The sequence below is a fragment of the Mesoplodon densirostris genome, chromosome 1 (assembly GCF_025265405.1).
Source record: "Mesoplodon densirostris isolate mMesDen1 chromosome 1, mMesDen1 primary haplotype, whole genome shotgun sequence".
Lineage (NCBI taxonomy): Eukaryota > Metazoa > Chordata > Mammalia > Artiodactyla > Ziphiidae > Mesoplodon > Mesoplodon densirostris.
In genome coordinates, this window is record NC_082661.1 from 219,600,704 (window position 1) to 219,617,598 (window position 16,895).

A 16,895-nucleotide genomic window follows, 5' to 3' on the forward strand; every position below is an offset into this window, starting at 1 on the left:
TGAAATAATCTACTTACCGGTTCATTTTCATTATCAGGGAAAGTTATTTCATTCTATTTAATATAAAAATGCCATTACTAGTAGATGAACTAATCCCAATTTTAAAAATCATTTTTGGAATTTCAACCCCTCAAATAAATTTTTACCTTTTACATAGCTGCTTTCTTAATACTTGAGGAAAATTAAAATAATTCCATGAGACTGGCATGATATATATCCTGTATACAACTGATCTTCCATATCAGTAGTTATTTCTCCTCTAATAACTATAGCATATTAAGAGTTTGGTTTTTTTCTCTAATAGGATATGACTTATTAGCTTTAGTAAAATTAGTAAAATTGTCTTTGGTAAAATTAAAAGACATAAAACTCCAAACAAATCTTTTTACAGTTGAAAAAACATCTAAAATCTAGCGGTTATTTTTTTGTCCTGCACACTTAAAAGAGACATGATAAATGTAAACGTATGTTTACAATTGTCTATTTTAATAAGGAAACTTTAGATTTTGTTTCCATTTCTTTAAAAAGACAGTCTATACTTACCTGGCCCATCATTCATTTTGTCCAGGAACCGAGGAGTTGTGCTAAGAAACGAGGCATGTTTTATTCTAGCCACCACACTATGAGGTGGCATGTATTTATGCTGAACTTGAGACATCTCATATGGTTTTTGAACATCATAGGTGCCTGGTGCTGGAACATCCTGGAACAAATTTCAATGGACTAGCATAAACATATAGAAAATTTCCAAAAAGATATAGCATATGTCACATTAAGCAATGATAATAGAAAATATGAAAATTTTCTTTAATTAACCATTAAAAGTGGAAATTTAAAAGAGTATCCCTAAATCTATGCCTTCCTTAAATTATCTTGTAAAAATTTAAGATAAAATTAACAGAATTATGAAGTATAGGTTCACATTCTTAAAAAAAAAAGCCTTCATAATATAGATCAAACTCTAATTTTCAAATTTCATAATGAAAATCAAATTTCATACAGAAATGAGAGCAGTGATTATTTGTTTTCTTAAGCAGCAAAACTATTCCTGCTTAACTGTCCTATGTAAGCACACCTTACTTATTCTACAAATGAGACTGTTTATTTCATTTTAATAGATTTCAATTAAGTTAAAAGGCTTCCCCTTTCTTCACTTATGGCTCTTTACGTGCTCCACAGTTATATTAACATTTTTAATCAACATAAACCACACGGATATTAATAAACACAATAATAATTCTAAACTAAATTAAATAAAAAATATCATGTATTTGTTGCACAATTAATGCCTGGAAACCATTAGCTAATTACCTCAATGGAAACTTATAAAACTCATTTTCTTCAAATTATTTTAACACATAACATATTATATATATAACAAATCTGTTCATCTGTATTATGTATAAACACCAAACTTTTAAAGTTTTAATGATTTTCTGGCAGGCAGGAGACTTGTATTGTGGATAAGGGTAGAGACTCTAGCACTAGACTTCTTTGGTTCCACATATCTGCTCCTTACTTGCTGTGGGACCCTAAGAGAGCTACTTAACCTCTGTGATCCTCAGTGTCCTCATCTGTAAGTGGGGAAACTATAAAATTTATATCATATGTCACTGGGTTGCTGTGAGGATTAAATGAGTTAAAACAAGTAAAATACTTAGATTAGTTCCTGATTCTACAAAAGGGTTAGCTAATCTTACTATTCTACAAAAGCTAATTTCAACGTAAAAAACAAGACTGAACAATCAGGGTCTAGACCAACAGAGAAGAATTTTAATGTTTCAAATAATTCAAACAAATTTGGATACTGAGAAAGCAAACTTTTGAAGTCCATCTAGGAGCCATACTTTATAAAACATACTTTCTCTTGTTCCTTATATCCCTATTATCACCCTCAAGCACAAGCCAACAACATTATCTCCCACTTCCAAAGAATCACTAAATATGGTAAAAGTACTGATCATGACTAGCGGAGGAGATTCTTACATGAAGCCCCATATTTCTGGTTTAAGTACTGTGTCAAACACAAATGCCACAATCTATAAGTCAACTAAGAAATGTCAACAGCTGTTTGCTTCTTGTCTGCATTAGGAGTACATTTATTAAAGGTAGGCGGAGGATAAGCAATAGAAGCAATAGCTCCAAAGATGACTTTTGGATCTTTCGGGGCTGCTTCTGTGGTATGTGAAAGGAAAGTAGAAGAGAGCACAAAAGCACAAAGAAATCATGAGTACAATGTACTCAGAGTATTTAGGAAAGCTTTACAAAGATCTTGATTATCACTACTATGCATTTTCATTTTCTTATCAGAAGCTGTTACTGTTCTTGCTTCCCTTAGCACCCTGCCTGGAGTCACCATCTAGCCCCTCTTCTAGGGCCTAGCCTAGATATGACTTATGGATTTGGCTGCTGACACATAGGAACCTTTTTTGTTTTTTTTCTTTTTTAATGCCTCGAAGAAAAAGTAAGTAACTGCACAAGTGATCAGTTTTCTTCAACAATAGTGTGTTCCCCTCTAGAAAACTTTGTCAAACTAGCTACCCTAAATTTCATTAGATTCACTGGCTCCTCTACCAAGTGAAAATGTACTACCCTCATCATGACCACATCTTTTTATAGCATTTTTATGCTTCTCTGAAAACTTATTCCCTACCTGTGTCCTTTACTGATGTGTCTAGGCTCATCTTACTCATCCTCAACTCTCATTTTATCTAACCAAGAGATTAATATGTCAAATAAATTTTCTAGGCATTAATTAATTCCTAGGATTAGTAAGACAAATCTGAAACCCTGTTTAAAAGCAATAACTTAAACAATACCTATACATAGTACTTTACACACCATTTCAGGGAAAAATAGTATGTATAGATAAGGTCATCAAATTTCTGTTGGTGATCCTTTGTACATCACAGAAAACAGAGAAGGCACATGATGAGTGGATATAATAGACATTTCTCATACCTTTTTTTTTTTTTTTTAACCCAGTACTTGAATCCTGTTCCTGTGTTTGGGAAATTCCACATGCTTTGCAGCAGAATCTGAGTCCCAGCATAAAAGCCAAAATTACCTGAGTCTCATCTTCCTGGTCTAATTTTAAAAACCTAGGACATGGGGGCCTCCCTGGTGGTGCAGTGGTTGAGAGTCCGCCTGCCGATGCAGGGGATACGGGTTTGTGCCCCGATCTGGGAGGATCCCATATGCCGCGGAGCGGCTGGGCCCGTGAGCCATGGCCACTGGGCCTGCGCATCCGGAGCCTGTGCTCCGCAACGGGAGAGGCCACAACAGTGAGAGGCCCGCATACCGCAAAAAGGAAAAAAAAAAAAAAAACCTAGGACATGAATCTAGGTCACAGGTTCAAACGCCAGCCTTTCAACTGGCAGCCAGTTATTCAAAAAGACACAGAACATTAAAAATTCCATTTTAGATTTATTTTATTTTTTAGTTTAAAGAAGCTGAATTTTAAAAAAAAATTCTATTCTAGTGATGGCACTGATAGAGCTAGCAGTTATGTTCCCAGAGGCAACAGTGGGAGGACAAACTGAAAGAGCAATTAGAGGCTGAGGGAAAATGCCATAAAATGATGAAATAAAAGCTATGTCTCAATGCAAATTAAAGCTAAGTCTAAGGTGTCTTGACCTCTTCATCTGGAAAACCAAGGCCCTACCTAAAAAATGACATAAATAATCATAGAATTAAAATAATTGATGTATGTGAAATTCTTAGAATGGTATCTATAAAAAAATTAATAGACAAAAACCTCAATTAAATATAGTCAGAAGATCAGGAGGGAGAGCTCTCAAACCATGGGACAACAGCAGAGCCCAACAGGAAGAAGAAAGACCCTCTTCCTTCCCGGCAAGGACTCAGCTAATGAAACGCCACGGACTCTGTTTTCTATAGCCCTCCTAACTTCCCTTTTCCTTTCTGTAAAAGTGTTCTCCTTCCCTTGCCCTGCAGGGAGTTGCACATGGCTCACCATGGTTGCAGACACCAAACTGCAATTCTCTGCTGATCTCAGATAAACTCATCTTAGCTGGAGAAGTATCTGGCAGTCTATTTGTTTAGATCAACATACCTGATACATGCACTAGTATTTGCTTTCATTGCCATTATCATCATTATTAGCATTATTATTTCTATTAGTTGTGGGACTACATGAAACCCTCAGTGATATCTCCCTTTCCTGCAGAAAGATACCAACAGGATATGTGAAAGGAAAGCTCCTAGTATTTTAAGCCCCAAACAAACAAACAAACAACAACAAAATCCAAAGTAGTTAAGTTGCTGGGAATCACATGAAGACAGTGAATCAGGCAGTAAAAAAAAAAAAAAAAAAAGTCACTGGTGGCAACCAACTTCAAAGGAAGGCAGGTCACCCTGTTTGTATTTTGGAAAAACCTTTTCACATACTTTGTGATTTTACTTAACCATGTTAAGTTGAGTTGAAGCCCATTCACAATTCCCCATGCAGAACCCTTATATTAACCACTTAAAATCCAAGCCTAACTGACCTGGAGCCCCAAAGACCAGCTCCTCATTTCAAAAATTTCAGTATTTTTCCCATCCCTGTTCCCTGCCATTTTGACATGTGAAATTTCATATACTCTCTAACCTTGGACATATTAAACTGCATGCATGCTCTTATCTTCCAAAACTCTAATTACCAAACATCAACAATTAAACCTCCCAGGTCCAGCAAGAAATGGAGCATTTGATCACGGAGTTGTCTCCCAAGATGTATGCACAATGCAAATAAAGACTGAACTCAAGTTTTAGCCTCAAAATAAATTTTCCTTTTACCATGCTATGGTAAAGGACTTGGGGATGTCTTTATTTCACATTTCATTTTTTAATGATGCTTCCACTGGCTACAGAATTCTTGGTTGACTTGTTTTTCTCTCAGCATTATGAATATGTCATTTCATTGATTTTTGGCCTCCATTACCTTCTTTCTTTTTTTTTTAAGAGTTTTTTTTTTTTTTTGGTTGCGTCAGGTCTTAGCTGCGGCATGCGGGATCTTCGCTGAGGCAAGCGGGCTCTTTGCTGCAGTGTGCGGGCTTCTCTCTAGTTGTGGCGTGCAGGTTTTCTCTCTTCTCTAGTTGTGGCATGCGGGCTGCAGGGTGCCTGGGCTCTGTAGTTGTGGTGCGCAGGTTCCAGGGTGTGCAGGCTCTATAGTTTGTGGCATACAGGCTCTGAAGTTGAGGCACGTGAGCTCAGTAGTTGTGGCATGCAGGCTTAGTTGCCCAGTGGCATGTGGGATCTTAGTTCCCCAGCCGGGGTTCAAACTCATGTCCCCCACATTGTAAGGCAGATTCTTTATTACTGGACCACCGGGGAAGTCCCAGCCTCCATTTTTCTGATGACAAGTTCATGATCATATTATTTCCACTGTATGTAATAAATTGTTCTTCACTTTCAAGATGTTCTCTTTGTTTTGGTTTTCAGCAGTTTGACTATGATATGTCTAAGAGTGTTAGACATCTTTATGTTATTACTTAGCAGTTCACTGAACTTCCTGGATTTGTATATTCATGTTTTTCATTAATTTTGGAAAGTTTTCAGCTATCTTTTCTTCAAATGTTTTTTCTGCCCCTTTCTTTCTCACCTCCCTTTCTGAGACTATCATTACATATATATTGGAATATGTGACATTCACCCAAAGGTCTCTGAAACTATTCATTTTGTCAATCTTTTTTTCTTTTTTCTTCAGATTTAATGGTTTCTATCAAGCTATTATTTAGTTCACTGATTCTGTCTTCTGTCATCTCATATCTGCTATTGAGTCCAGCTGGTGAATTTTTCATTTGCATTATTGTACTTTATAATTTTAGAATTCTTTTTTTGGTGCTTTTGCTTGCTTGCCTGCTTGTTTCTATTTCTTTATTGAGATTCCCTATTGTCTAACTCAGTATATTTTACTTCAGTTATTTAAACATAAGTTCCCTTGATTCTTTGAATATATTTATGATGACTGCTTTGAAATCTTCATCTGTTTGATACAATGTCTAATCTTACCAGAGTAGGTTTCTCATACTCCCCCTAAGTATGAAATATACTTACCTGATATTTGCATATCTAATAAGTTTTGGTTAAAAAATAGACATTTTAGATAATATATTAACTCTGGATTATATTTTTCTTTAGTAAGGACTGTTGTCCATGTTGTCTTGAGTTTTCAAATTTATTAAGAAAAAATATTGTCTGTTTATTGCTTCAAGAATCTGCAGAAATGGCCTTCTTTAAATTTTTGATATTTGGTATTTTTGCCATTTCTCATTTTTTTCTTGATCAGTAACATCACAAGGTGGTCAACTCTATTCTGTCTTTGAAAGATAGATCTATACAGATAAATAAAATAGGATAGATTTTTATTTTTGGATTTGTCTGTTTCTCCCTGTAGTTTTGTCAATATTTGCTGTATATATTTGTGGAGCTGTGCATAAAAATTTTTAATTATCATATTATTATGGTAAATTTAATTTTTAAAAATATTAAGTGAGAGTGACTGTTTATTTCTAAATCGCATTTTGTCTTAACATGTTTTATTTGTAATTAAAGTAGCTATTCCAGCGTTTCCACCAATGAGTAGGTTTTGATAAATCATTTTTACTTTTCAAAAATGGTAAAATATTAAAATCATAATTTTAAATATATAAGAGATCTGTGAAAGCAAAGAGGATTTTATGTACTGAATTCAAAAATGGGGAAAGCCCTTCTAATATGAGTTTACACTGCAAGCTGCTTTCTTCTATATGTGCATTTAGCAAGTCAGGGCAAGAGCAAAAGATTAGGTTTTTCATAGGCAGACAGATTATTCTAAGGAAAAGAAGAACTAGTGGAGCTTTCAAAGGTCACACAGTCTATCATAAGGGACTGATGACTAGGGGAGACCAAATTCATTACTGGTTCTTTATGATGGACTATTTGCTGTGTGCTAGAACAGGCAAAAGAACAGAAGTCTGGGTTGAAGAGACAATAAAATTTGCAGTCTTCTGATGATTAGGAGCCAAAGTCGCACTAGAACAAGGGCTGAAAACAGAGTACAAGCCTCTTTCTCAGGATATTTGCCAAGTTTTGAACCCGAATGGCATAGGAAGCTAAAGAGTAAGCTGAAAATTTGTAAAGGGTAGGACTTCCAGGGAGAAAAAAAGAGACCCTCAGGCACTCAATCAAAAACTCAGAAGGGCAAGGCAGCAATGTACAGTGGAGAAAGGACAGCCTCTTCAATAAGTGGTGCTGGGAAAACTGGACAGGGACATGTAAAAGTATGAGATTAGATCATTCCCTAACACCATACACAAAAATAAGCTCAAAATGGATTAAAGACTTAAATGTAAGGCCAGAAACTATCAAACTCTTAGAGGAAAACATAGGTAGAACACTCTATGACATAAATCACAGCAAGATCCTTTTGGACCCACCTCCTAGAGAAATGGAAATAAAAACAAAGATAAACACATGGGACCTAATGAAACTTCAAAGCTTTTGCACAGCAAAGGAAACCATAAACAAGACCAAAAGACAACCCTCAGAATGGGAGAAAATATTTGCAAATGAAGCAACTGACAAAGGATTAATCTCCAAAATTTATAAACAGCTCATGCAGCTCAATAGCAAAAAAACAAACAACCCAATCCAAAAATGGGCAGAAGACTTAAATAGGCATTTCTCCAAAGAAGATATACAGACTGCCAACAAACACATGAAAGAATGCTCAACATCATTAATCATTAGAGAAATGCAAATCAAAACTACAATGAGATATCATCTCACACCAGTCAGAATGGCCATCATCAAAAAATCTAGAAACAATAAATGCTGGAGAGGGTGTGGAGAAAAGGGAACACTCTTGCACTGCTGGTGGGAATGTGAATTGGTACAGCCACTATGGAGGACAGTATGGAGGTTCCTTAAAAAACTAAAAATAGAACTACCATATGATCCAGCAATCCCACTACTAGGCATATACCCTGAGAAAACCATAATTCAAAAAGAGACATGTACCAAAATGTTCATTGCAGCTCTATTCACAATAGCCCGGAGCTGGAAACAACCTAAGTGTCCATCATCAGATGAATGGATAAAGAAGATGTGGCACATATATACAATGGAATATTACTCAGCCATAAAAAGAAACGAAACTGAGCTATTTGTAATGAGGTGGATAGACCTAGAGTCTGTCATACAGAGTGAAGTAAGTCAGAAAGAGAAAGACAAATACCGTATGCTAACACATATATATGGAATATAAGAAAAAAAAATGTCATGAAGAACCTAGGGGTAAAACGGGAATAAAGACACAGACCTACTTGAGAATGGACTTGAGGATATGGGGAGGGGGAAGGTTAAGCTGTGACAAAGCGAAAGAGAGGCATGGACATATATACACTACCAAACGTAGGGTAGATAGATAGTGGGAAGCAGCCGCAGAGCACAGGGAGATCAGCTCGGTGCTTTGTGACTGCCTGGAGGGGAGGGATGGGGAGGGTGGGAGGGAGGGAGATGCATGAGGGAGGGGATGTGGGAACAGATGTATATGTATGACTGATTCACTTTGTTATAAAGCAGAAACTAATAAAAAAAATGGAAAAAAAAAAAAAAAAAACAACTCAGAAGGGCAACATGAAGAAGTTGCAGAGCCACAAAGGCAGAGTGGAATCTCAGTCTTCCTGTGCTTAGGAGACAAACTCTCACCAGTAGGACGAGTCCACAGAGATACACAGCAGGTTTAATAATAATAGCTATGTGAGAGAAATTCATATACTTTACGAGAGTTAATATCCTAGGCAATTAAACCAGAACTACTTCTTATAAGAAATAACTGTTCTTCCATTTCTGTTTCCAGTAAGGTACATATGTATACACACATAACACACACACACACACACACACTGCTAGGTAGCATGATTTAGTAAATCATTAACTATGATTTGGGCTAAAATTTATTTATTCAGGGGTACACTTGTTCTAGCTGTTATTTCATAGCTAAGTATATTCTGGTCTAAAATTTTAGTTTAAAATCCCAAATACATAATTATTAAAAAGTCACTTAGGGCCTCCCTGGTGGCGCAAGTGGTTGAGAGTCCGCCTGCCGATGCAGGGGATACGGGTTCGTGCCCCGGTCTGGGAGGATCCCATGTGCCGCGGAGCGGCTGGGCCCGTGAGCCATGGCCGCTGAGCCTGCGCGTCCGGAGCCTGCGCGTCCGGAGCCTGTGCTCCGCAACGGGGGAGGCCACAACAGTGAGAGGCCCGCATACCGCAAAAAAAAAAAAAAAAAAAAAAAAAAAAAAAAAAAAAAAAGTCACTTAGAGCTTCTTTTATGATGAAGTTTGTCAAATTAGTGAAGTGACTTAAGAAGACTTGAAGGATATTTTCAATCAAAGCTTCAACTCAAAATCTTTAATCAAATATATATGGTGAAAAAAATTATAGGCCATAAATGTAGTGAAGTTTGCCTAAATATGCAGAAAACTTTGATTAAAGCAATTTACCAATATGTTTATCCAAGTTGTTTAATTTTGGGTTTATAGAAAAGAAAGGCATTTCAGATGATAATCAAATTATCTTTGTTCTGCATATTGCAAATTATAATTACAAACATGTTACCCTTGCCATTTTTCAGCATTCTTAATATTCATCATTCTAAACATACACCTCTTTAAATATATGACTTAGAAAAGAATGTTACTTGAGAAAGAAAAATATTTTAATATAGATGTGACATAATGTTAATTGTAAGTGATAGTCAAAAATAGGAAGTGTTGATTTCATTTTCTGTATTCTCCCAGCACAGTGAAAAAGACCCTTTATCCTAATGCTGATTTATGAAAGAAACTACAATTGTCAGCTATACCATGATACTTCAAGGCCCAGTAAAGAATAACAAAACCAGCTGATGGACAAAATCATGTAGGCAATAAAACCATTAATTTCACCTAATTTCTCCAACATAACATTATACAATTCACATTTAAGTCACAAATTTCTAGTTGTTTGCTGTACATTTCCACATCATTATTCTCACGTAGTCTTAAGATAAAACTCATTAACTTCCCTTCCAAAACTACCTAACCATCTATCATTTCCCACCTGCCTACAATAATTCCTTGTCTAGCCAGGCCTGAAAATAGAAAGCTGGCTATCACATTTCTTCACCCTTCTCCCCCATATCTAAAAATCAATGCTCTCTTTCCTTTACTACCAAAAAGATCCTGGTAAGTCCTCTAAAATACTACTTGACAACTGTATTAACTGCCTCTTTAACCTTTAGGTCTTTCAGTCTCACATCATTGGCATCCCAGTAGCAAATAAGTTATTGTACTGAAACATGACAGACATCTGCTGGAAGCATTCATTGGCTCCTGAGTGTCTATGGGAAAAAATTCAGGAGATTCTCCTTGGTATGCAAAGCCTTTTTAAATTGTGAAGGCAGTTTTACAATTTTAAAGCTCAGTTAAAATGGAACATCGTCCATGAAGCATTCTTGATCACTCTAACTAGAATTGATATCCTCTATTTTTTAAGTCTTCTATTACTTATAGTTTATATAGACACATAAACATATAAAAAGCACATTAAACAAATATACCATATCTACTTGAATATTTCTTTCTTTGTCAGTATAAGAGCAGAAGAGAATAAAGCCATCTGATGAGAAGGCAAGGTTCCCACAGATAGGATTCTATGTACCCTACGTATTTGCAGATTAATTTTTCTTTTATTCTCTCAAATTAAAGAAAACTGACAGTAGGAATACAGGAGCCTAGAGGATCCCCAATAACACTGGGGGTCTAGACCATTTCATGCTTTCTGTTTTACCATACTTAGATTGTGACCCTCATCCTAATGTTCTCAAGATTTTAGCCATAGCATTCTCATTTCAGAAATGAAGAGGAAGGACAAAGGCAAAAACTGTGTTTAACAGCTGAAACACTTTCCAAGAGGAACTTTCCTAGAAGCCAAACCAGTAACTTTTGCTTTCTTCCCATTGGTTAAAACTGTGTCAAATAACCATTCTATAGCTATAAGGAAACTTTAAAAAAGTAGTTGTTTTAACCTGGGAATGTTGTTCTTCTAAATAAAATTGGGTCCTGTTAGAAAGGAAGAAAAAGAATAAAGACGGGGTAGGTAGCTAGTGATCTCAGGCATAATAGCTGCCTTTGAGGGCACTAGAACCATAAAAAATTAATTCATTTCTAGAATACTATCAGGATATTAGACTATATAAAAAGCTATTCTGACCCATGGCTTATTAACTTTGTTGTCTAATTCTTGCTCATCCTCTGGGTCTCAAATCTTCCCTGAATCCATTTGCTCTTGCAATAGGCTTTCAGAACACACAGCTCTTAACTTTGTAGCCATTGTTACATTTGCAGTTAAACAAGTCTTTAATTATTTTTTTAATATCATTCATTCCCATAGAAAGGTAAGTTTCTTGAAGGTTCAGGAAGCATCTGTTTTGTTCATCACATCATTGTATCCTTGATGATGGCAAGTGCCTGGCACACAGTAAGTGATCAATGAACATTTTTTAATCAATGAGTAGATATATGGGCTAATGAATGGTGAATGAATCTATGAGTATCTGTCTACCTTGAAGCTTTCCCTCTCAGGTGAGGCCTTGTTACTAAGTTCCCCCATAAAAGTAGGGCTGACACTATGCCACGAAAGTATTTTCAACCCCTACAGTGCTTAAATTTGCCTCACATATAAGCAGTTCTTTATAAAATGTCTGTTGTGTAAAACTGTTCAAGTATACTGCTTTCCCTAAAGATGCTCCAGTTTCTGGCAAAGACAAATGTAATTTATAATCTCAGCAATGATGCAGAAGTATGGATATTTCCATTCAAACTGATCAAGGACTAACTTTCACAAAATCATTACAGTGTGTCTCCAGGTAGTTAAATTTGATTAATATTTTATGTGAGATGTATTTCTTTCTCTTTGCTATCAAAAAAGTAGACTTTTACTTTTGATGCTTGAGCTTTTCATGATTACCTTTGACACTGGTTTTATAAAAAAAAATGTATATCTCATCAGATTAACGTAAAACATGTGAATAGAAATGGCCTTTCTCTTCCTGTAAATGCTAATGTTACTGAGTTATGGAAAAAGCATAGATTATTACTAGTTATACTAGCTCTGATTGACAAGATACCATTTCTTCAATTTTATCAATTCAACAAAAATCCAGAAGTAAATTATTTTATAAGTCGAATGTGAAAGGGAAGAAAGTTAATGTAAATGATTCTTTAAAAAGAACATAACTGCTCCCAGAGCCAGTTGAACAGATTTGGATAAGACACTAAAAATCATCTTGCTAAACTTAGAAAACTTACAAGAGGTAAAATCTGAATGTGACTTGTGAAGGAAGTGTAATTTGAATAATAGAGTTGTGAAAATTATTCATTAACCCTAGAGAAATATCTAAAAGAAAGAGTCCAGAGACTTCCCTGGCGGTCCCGTGGTTAAGACTCCACGCTCCCAATGCAGGGGGCATGGGTTTGATCCCTGGTCGGGGAACTAAGATCCCACATGCCGCAGGGCATAGCCAAAAAAAGAAAGAAAGAATCCAATCGATTTGTTATGTTTAAACTTTGTGAAATCATATAACCCTTATTATCATCTACTTATGCTCAGTATGGCGAGAATTACTCATTGTATAAAAAGAGGAATCATTTCAAGGTAGTGCTACTGAAATACCTTAGAACTTGAAGTCAGAATTGCTAGGTTGTATTCATAACCTTATTATTAGCTTCAAGAAGGCCCTCAAAGATCTCACCTACTCATCCAAACCCCTCCCACCATAATGCATGCTGAAGGTCATGTTCAGAAATATTTAGCGGGTCACTGTGCAGGAAACATGTCTTTTTCTCTTCTCTTCTTATGAGATTGGCAGTAGATGAGTCATAGAACTATTCATGTTTGGAAGTTGCCTCCACCATCCATAGTAAGCTAAGAGTGGGCAGAATGATCCAGGCTGGCTTCCAGTAAGCTATAAATATCTTAGCATCCCATTACCTACTCCAAAAATAACTATGGTCATATCTAGACACAGAGGAGTAAAGATGATGAGAGAGGGGAATAAACTATGAAAAAGATGAAAAGAGAGAAGAGAAAGCAAGGTGACTAAGAAAAAGAAGGTACAGAACAGGAAATAAACATTGTCTAGACAGAGAGAGAGAGAGAGAGGGTGAGATAAGGAGCTCTGGTAATGTTAACCATACACAAAAATAACATTTTATGACACACCAGCTGTAGATCTCAATGTCAAAAGACAAACTATACATCTGAAATTCTGGAAACCCCATTATTCTCCCCTAATGTTCCAATAAATACCTTTCCTGGTTAATGAAATATATTTTAAATATCCTGTCTTCTTCCAGATCTATGGTGCTTATATGACACTAAACAGTTGTTCAGGTTATCTTATATTTGGTGACAAATTTAGTAGCACATTTCTTAGTAACACTAAATGTTTGTTGATTGAGTAGATAAAGAAACAAAACAAGCAAAATTAAAATTAGATGAAAGGACTATTAAAGATCAAGGGTGCTATTGCTATTTTCCAGAGTCATGCATATAAAGATTAAAGCCATATAAATACATCCAAAATGTTATTTAATTTCATGAGGAGTCAAGAAAATGATCATCTAAAATAAAAATGTTAATATCCTTACTTCTTCCTTTCCCTTCTTTTAAAGAATGTGATACACTGTTTCCTCTATAAAGAAAATGCTACTTAAGTGATACTGTTTTTAAATGCTACCCTAACACACAATTGTAAAGCAATTATACTCCAATAAAGATGTTAAATCAATCAATCAATCAATAAATGCTACCCTATCTTACAGCCTACAAACAAAAATTTACTGAGTCTTTACTAAGCACTGGCCTTAGTGTACACCAGTAGTAAAGATTATGGACTCTGAAGCTGTGTTGTCTGAGGTCAGGCCCTGGCTTGTATTTTTGCTAACCATATGACTATGGGTAAATCTTGTGTCAAAATTTCCTCATCCATAAAATAGGTATAAGAACGACTGTTCCCACCTGTTAGTGTTCTTATAAGGATAAATGAGTTAATATACGTGCAATACAGAGTGCCAGGCACATAGGTGAGCACTACTTGAACAACTTTTAGTAATTATTATATTTCATTATAAATTTTAAGTTCCTAATATCTCACATATTTAGGTAGCATTTGATTTTTCCCCAAATAACTACTACAAATACTACTTGAAAGTAATATATTTTTCAATGTCATAAATAAATTTAATTTTAGAACACGCAGTTTAAAAAAATCAGTGTATCTATTTCACATGACAAAATGTACAAACACTGACATGGAATTGTAACTTGCTTATGGGTCAAATTTAACAAGTATCTACATTAGACATAAAAAAATAAAACAGCGCAAAAGCCTCTATTATTTATTAACATTATTGGGAAATGTCATGCTAAAATAATATTGTTTTAAGCTTTTCCCATGCATTTTAGGGTGTCACTTATTGAACAATTTTAAGTGCCTTTGTACTAGTTATTGGGAATCTACATTTTAATATATTAAAGAAAATGTAAATTTTCTAGTCCCAGGTTCTAGTTTTGTGAAACACAAATATTTTCAATACCTTAAAGATATGACTACCTTGAGAAGACTAAATTTCTCATTTATAAAATCCATAGTCCATGTTAATACCTGTACAATAAAAGAGTAGGTCAACTAAGCACATACAAAAGCATGTGAAAAAGAAGACAAGTGTAAGAGAAATAAAAGTTTGTGATTTCAGTTTGGAAAAGCATCTGATTATCATCTCTCATAAAGTCACTCCAAATTTTCCAGGGAACTTATGGCATATATAGAAAAGAAAGAAAAATATAATAAAATAAAAGCAAAATGAAATGAATTTAAAAAGTCAATAAACCAGAAGATGAATATCTGATAACTTAAATCATATGGTCCTGAATAGCAAACAAAAATTGGTAGACAATACTTACTTTGTTTACTTGAAATAAATAATACCAATTCTCAGAAACAAAGAAGAGATACTGTATCCTGCCTCCACTGTCTGTTCCTGGCTCAGATACCTAAAACCTATATAACACAAACTGTTTGATAATATATGGCTCATCCTTGATGCAATCTTTGATACAATCAGGTATTGTTTTATTTTCCCTTCCCAATCACTACATTCCTGCATTTTAAATAACGTTCTCACTGTAAAAGTTTGAAATATAAAGTAAAAAAGAAAGCCCCTCACCCACTAACCTGCACAGTCCCACTTGCCAAAGATCATTCCCATATTATTCAACTGTAGTATGTTAGCCAGCATTTACTGATGACCACTTAACTCATGTCCACTTTTGCAGTGTTACAGACAGTGACATAATAAATGAAAACACGTTTATTTTATGTACTTCTATGCAAATGGCTGTAAGATAAATTCCTGAAAAACTGAACTGTTAAGCCAAGGGATATGTGTAATTTAACTTTTGGTTGAAATTATCAAGTAGCTTCAGAAAGGTTTTATCAATTTAAGCTCTACCAATAGTGTATGTGTTTCCCCTACCCTTGACAACACTATTATCTTTTTTTAAATCTCCCAAATGAGAAAATATATGTCCTTTTTAAAAAATTATATTTCATAATTTCAAGTGAATTTGAGCATCTTTTCAAGGATCTATTAGATATTTATACCTCATTTTGTAATTGAGTTCTTTATCCTTTTGCTTTCTTGTTTTATAAACTCTTGCATATTAAAAAAAAAAGACCCTTTGTCTTCCGTAAGTGTTTAATATATTATTTCTAGCTTATAATTTGTCCTTTGTATTTATTTATAGCATCTGTTTTATGGTTTGGAAATTTTCAGAGCTTTCTTTATTTTCAATAAGGTATTTTGGAGTACTTTTTATTTAGTTTTGCTATAATAAAGTGTTCAATTTCTTGAAGTTGCATTTACCTGATGTTTCTATTTTATTTTTATTTTTATTTTTTTTTTTGCGGTATGCGGGCCTCTCACTGTTGTGGCCTCCCCCGCTGCGGAGCACAGGCTCCGGACGCGCAGGCTCCGGACGCGCAGGCTCAGCGGCCATGGCTCACGGGCCCAGCCGCTCCGCGGCATATGGGATCCTCCCAGACCGGGGCACGAACCCGTATCCCCTGCATCGGCAGGCGGACTCTCAACCACTTGCGCCACCAGGGAGGCCCCTGATGTTTCTATTTTACAGTTCCTATTTCATGCTTTGTTCAAAAAGCCCTTTGGAATCAAGGATTATTTTTTAATCTAAATTTTTCTTCAATTTAACATTTAAATCTTTAACAAAAATTTTGCTTTATAGGAAAAGTAACCAACTTATGTTCCTATAACTATTTGAAACTTGTCCCTCTCAAGTTATACAAGTAACCAATAGACAATAGGGAAACCAGCCACTCAACATGGCATTTGTAGGAACAACCATCATAAGAGCAAAACATTATAGTTGGGGATAGAGAGAAAATATTGTTAGTAGTGCTTAGCACTGTAGTTTTCCAGGAACTGCAGACGTTCAAAGTACTTTAAAAAAAATAGGCTGGGGAGGTGAAGGGATGGTAGGAATTTAATTTGATAGAGTTGCTCTAGATAAATGCCTACTAGTCATTGAAAATTGATAAATAAATATATAAATCAACTTGAATGACAGCAGTAGCTTAGACGATCAACCATAACTCAATTCCATAGTAATAAGCAGGGTTAAAAGAAAGTCACAAACCCTAAATGTTGATGTATAGTGGGTTTAGATTGTTTTTTCCTTGTTTGAGATGTTTAAAATATATGGCAGCATGTGAGATTGATAGGACAGGATGGTAAGTGTGAAAGTCTTATTCTGTTATTCTCTGTTCTTTTCCATAGGTTAGAAAT

At 35.2% G+C, this 16,895-nt stretch overlaps 1 protein-coding gene across 1 annotated transcript in view; it reads right to left on the reverse strand.

Moving 5' to 3' along the window:
* The window catches only part of STPG2 (sperm tail PG-rich repeat containing 2), a 276,442-nt gene that overhangs the window by 121,838 nt on the left and 137,709 nt on the right, over window positions 1–16,895 (reverse strand). The window contains exon 10 of the mRNA XM_060098032.1: window positions 544–703. Coding sequence (XP_059954015.1) covers window positions 544–703 — 160 coding nt within the window. The remainder of the gene's footprint in view (window positions 1–543; window positions 704–16,895) is intronic.